Below are 4,629 nucleotides of genomic sequence, written 5' to 3'. Positions count from 1 at the left end.
TAGAAAAGAAAAGCCAACCCCCCAAATAAAAAACAAAATCATATGCTGACAAAATCTACAACAATTTACTCTCACTCTCACAAAAATGTTGAACCATTTAACTCAGGAATTAGTTTTCGTCACATCAACCATTCTCTGCATTCTATATTTTCATTTCCTTCACTGTTAATATAATTTTGTATAATTTGCAACAGTAAGGTTTGATTTTTCACTCCATTAATGGTTTATGTTTCCCTTCTTCCTTTCTTAATGATGTTCTCCTTCTGAACCATGTTGTCAGAGATCAACCTCCATTCAGCTCTCATTTAGGGTTCAGTTTTCCACAATTTTTCTTTATATTATTCATTTAGACTGTACATTGTTAATGACTGAAGGAATCATCTCTTTACTTAAAAAATAGAGATATTTATCATCACAAATAACAATCATAAAAACAATACGAACACTCGCACCGATACTCATATAAAAACTCTTATTTATTTTTTTTATTCTTCCTTTAGGAAAATAAGAAGAAAACAATGATACACAAATAGAATCCCCTCAATTGATCCCTTTGTTGTTTGTTTCTTTGCCTTTAATAATAGAAAAAAAAATATAAATAGTAATTATAAGAGAACAACTAAAAATAAAAGAAATATATAAAATATTGTGAGAGAATAGCTGTATGTTATGCTAAAAAAGAAAAAGAAGAAGAATGTGAATGGAGAAACTAACAACCAAATAAATGTTAACAAAGAAAAGGCTATAAGTGTAATTTGCTCGGAACACAATTATTTTGCTCGAGACCGGTTCTCTCTCCAATCTTCACTCGCGAAACCGAATTCTCAGACTCAGCCAACCCGAAACAATCTTTATATGATTCTTCATTCCTAACCTCATGATTCTCGTTTACTCATTCCCCTCCCAACCGCATCATCAATTTCCGTTTCCGACACCATCCACCGAGAACTCCCTCGGCGTGTCACTCCTCCATTCGCCGTCCCTCCGGTGCCTGTGATCACCGCCTCGCACCGCTATCAAACCCCTCAACGCCTCAACCTTCTCCCCTCTTGTAACAGTTTCCTCGTCGCACCAAAACACTACACAATACATCCCTCTCTCTCTCTCTCTCTCTCTCTCTCTCTCTCTCTCTCTCTCTCTCTCTCTCTCTCTCTCTCTCTCTAACACACACACACACACTCAACACTGAATTGAGATTACAGCATAATCATGGATATGGCTCAGCTGAAGACACGAGCTCGAACTGCATTGGGCGTTGGAGCTTCTGCGACTTCACCGAAGAGAAGGAAAATCGCCATTAACAAAAACAGCAACAACATCTCACCGTCCTCCTGCGTTCAACTCAAGAGTAATACAACGTCGCCGGAGTCGGAGGAGCGCTGTTCCGGTGAATCTCCGGCGTCGTGTTGCTCCAGCAACGGATCATTCGACGAAAACCGAATCATCAAATTCTCAGATCTGGAGGTGATTATTGTTAATTATTATCAATGAATCACCTAAAATTAATGTCGGCGCAGCGATTTAATTGAACTTGCGTTTTGTCTCTCATTAAGTGCTTCTCATAAATGTGTAATGTGTATCGTAACGCATTTTTTTCAGGTAGAGAACGCTCAAGTTGAAACGTCGACGTGCAACTGCGGTGAACAACAAATGAGGTCTCGAATTAAATTAAGCTTTAAATTGTTATTGATAATTTTAAATTCAAAAAAGAAAAGTGACTTCAATCGTTTCAAATCTTTAATGATTCCGTTAGTTTGAATTCAAATAATTAAAGGTGTTAGTGCATCGTATCGTATGTGTAAGTCATCATGATTATTTCTTCCGTTCAAAAATCTAATTCCTTAACTCTCTGACGTGCATGTATCAATAATGCGCTTATACATATATACACGTCATACATTCCGAAAATTAACGGAAACACTCAACATTGTGTCTGCACAGGAGGGAGATGAGTCTCTCGAGTGACCTTCGAATTACGAATTCGCAGGAGGTGGATTCAGCGGAGAAGAAGCCAACGATGCAGACCAAAACCAAGTCTCGATGTTGCGTTCCACCAGCGCCGCAGAAAATGCCAACGGAGTCAGAGCTCGAAGAATTCTTCGCCGCCGCTGAGAAAGACATTCAGAAACGCTTCTCAGAAAAGTAAACGAATAGTAACACATTTTCATTTCAAATGCGAACAGTAAAAACTGTGATATACTGATGTGTGTGTATTATATTCTTGTGAATCTGCAGGTATAATTATGATATTGTGAAGGACATGCCCTTGGAAGGACGATACGAGTGGGTGAAATTGAAGCCATAAAAGTGACCAACCTTGAAGAAAGAAAAATGTGAAACACTACTTGCTGACATTATTCTCACATTAATTTACTTGAGGTACTTGATTTTAATTACTTTTGTTTTCTGTCTTCCACGGTAGGAGTACGCTTTTGTTTGGTGTACAGTTATGTTTAGTTTTCCTCCATGGTTAAGGTGAAGGGTTATTTATCCCCCGATTGTTATTTGTGTACGGGTTATAGATACGGAGAAGCTAGTTCTGTGCGGAATTCTGTAAATTCCGTTGGTGAGGACTGTAGCGCAAATGGTTCCTATAAGGCTATAACAAAATTGTAGCCTCAATTTTCTTTCTTTGTGCTTCCCCCTAAAATTCGTGTCTGTTTCTCTGGTTTTAACTTTGAAGGGTACAGCAAAGTCAGTGACTGTTATGTTATCTTCTCTTTTTTTCTTTATCTTTTCTTTCCTTCTTCTTCTTTTTCCCCTTTCCAAGACGAAAATTTAACCCGTCTTTATCTGTCTTGTCATTTCATTGATTTGTATTTTTAGTGCTGATTTGTCTTTTCCCTTTTTTAAACAATGGAAAAACTTTGCCTTTTGTCCCGAAACTTTCTGCGATAACTTGGGTGCTGTTTCTGCGTGGATGGCGAGGTCTTTTCCGTTCCATATAAAATATTATATTAAATCAAAAGGGAACAAAATAACACAGTGAAGAATATTATCAAGCATGGTGAAATGTTGGAGGAGGACGTGATTGTTTGTCTAATTATAGGAGGAAATGGGCGTGAGTTACAGTTACAGAAATGTAGAGGGGATTGGACGGACAGGTGATCTTATTTACCTTTACCCCATGTGAGAAAAGTCTTCCAGTTTTGGAACCAAATTCATTCCACTTTCTCAAGTACAACAAAATTGGTACAGACTACAGAGTAAAACTAGAGCATTGTTATTTCTACTACACTTACCTCTTTCTCGCTTCTTACATATTTAAATACATTACGTACATCAGATAGTACTGCCTGTTGTTGGGTAAAATCAAAATCCGAAACAGTTAATTTTTTGAAATCCATTTGTATTATTCACCGGCTGGAAAAGGATCATAAGGTGCGAAGGTGGTCCTGCTTCTGCCCCATAGCATAACAGATAGTTATGTCTCAGCGAGTTAGGGCCATTGAATGGGAATGAATAAATGACCAGTGGCGAGTTACCTAATTATTTCGGTCGTCCTTTTCTGGTCAATAATGTATAACTTTACTCAGTAATTTATATCTATCCTTAAATTGGTGAGTAAATAGCATTCTTTCTTTGAAAATGCTAGTAATATATATTTAAAGCATTCTATGATTTTCTTTCTAGCTCTGTTATCATTATTAAATGAAAATTTAAATTGGCTCAACAAAATAATTTCTTTATTTTAGTAAACTGTACGAGTGAAACTTCTCTTATTTTTTTTATATTTAAAATTGTGGTGCTACGTAGCGTGGAGAGAAAGAAGGCGTTTGTTCCGTACTAGCTAGCGGGAGTGGGTTAACGCAGCACATGGGTTGAGATTCCCTGCTGCGCGTGAATTTCATGATGTGGAATGGGTCGTGAAGGCAGAGACGAAGGGGTACTTTATCACACCCAGAAGCAGGAAACAATATGCCTGAGCAATTCCAGCTTTACGTTATTCAATAATCATTGCATTGCATAAAACTTATTATCCTGCGGCATAATTCGAGTGAGATGTCGAATTTCATGATCTCCAAAACTAGGATATTCTACTCCATATAAAAGAGGATATTCTTTAAAACAATTTAAATTTCCGTCTTTCCCTTATTTTCTTTCCTTTCCAGTTTTCCCTAGGTTCTGTTACTCTGCTCTCCCACCGCTGGTGCTCATGGCTCCCCCAGAATATATACCTGGTTTTAAATAGATCCCTTTCTGCTCCTTACACTATTCCAAATGGACCCCACCACCATCATTGAAGTTAGCTCGATAAATTTACTTATTACGATTTTCAAAATACAATATGCAAGAAAGAATGAAATAATTACTTTGAAGAAATTAGAATAGATAATTTATTGACTTTGATAGGGGTCTCAAATAAGTTTTTTTCACTGAAAGGGTGACTTTTTACTAAAGATTAAAGAGGTCCCACTCTTTCAATACGATTTCGACATTATTATTTTAGAGAGAAGTCATGCATTTAAGTAAGACTTCATTTTACCTCCATCCTTCTCATTCATAGCACCTTCAGAATCAAATCTCCAACCCCACTTCTGCATAGTACCATAGAAATTTTTCACATGACGATAAACCTTGACGTGTAGGAGAACAGCTTTTCTACATTTCAAGCCCCATTTATGAAAA

The 4,629-nt window shown here is 37.1% G+C and overlaps 1 protein-coding gene across 2 annotated transcripts; it reads left to right on the top strand.

Moving 5' to 3' along the window:
- The first annotated feature begins 754 nt into the window (after positions 1-754).
- Positions 755-4,058, top strand: LOC108322095 (cyclin-dependent kinase inhibitor 7). 2 transcript variants are annotated; one of them, XR_008248336.1, is made up of 5 exons: positions 755-1,464; positions 1,600-1,655; positions 1,942-2,142; positions 2,236-2,379; positions 3,757-4,058. XR_008248336.1 is itself a non-coding variant. In XM_017554072.2 (4 exons), the coding sequence occupies exons 1-4, from the start codon at positions 1,210-1,212 to the stop codon at positions 2,303-2,305; spliced, it is 582 nt and encodes a 193-aa protein (XP_017409561.1). In that variant the 5' UTR covers positions 755-1,209; the 3' UTR covers positions 2,306-3,232. The 2 variants fall into 2 exon arrangements, 1 of the variants encoding a protein (XP_017409561.1); XM_017554072.2 differs by lacking the exon at positions 3,757-4,058 and having other exon boundaries at positions 2,236-3,232.
- The last annotated feature ends 571 nt before the right edge of the window (positions 4,059-4,629 follow it).

The sequence above is a fragment of the Vigna angularis genome, chromosome 1 (genome assembly GCF_016808095.1).
Source record: "Vigna angularis cultivar LongXiaoDou No.4 chromosome 1, ASM1680809v1, whole genome shotgun sequence".
Taxonomy (NCBI): domain Eukaryota; kingdom Viridiplantae; phylum Streptophyta; class Magnoliopsida; order Fabales; family Fabaceae; genus Vigna; species Vigna angularis.
Note: the sequence above shows the minus strand (reverse complement) of the source record. Positions and strands in the feature narration are given on the sequence as shown.

Excerpts from the sequence above, each read along its gene's own strand:
- LOC108322095 (XM_017554072.2), top strand. The coding sequence starts at position 1,210 with ATGGATATGGCTCAGCTGAAGACACGAGCTCGAACTGCATTGGGCGTT. Across the intron at positions 1,656-1,941 it reads TGCGGTGAACAACAAATGAG|GAGGGAGATGAGTCTCTCGA; the intron begins GTCTCGAATTAA and ends GTGTCTGCACAG. Across the intron at positions 2,143-2,235 it reads CAGAAACGCTTCTCAGAAAA|GTATAATTATGATATTGTGA; the intron begins GTAAACGAATAG and ends GTGAATCTGCAG.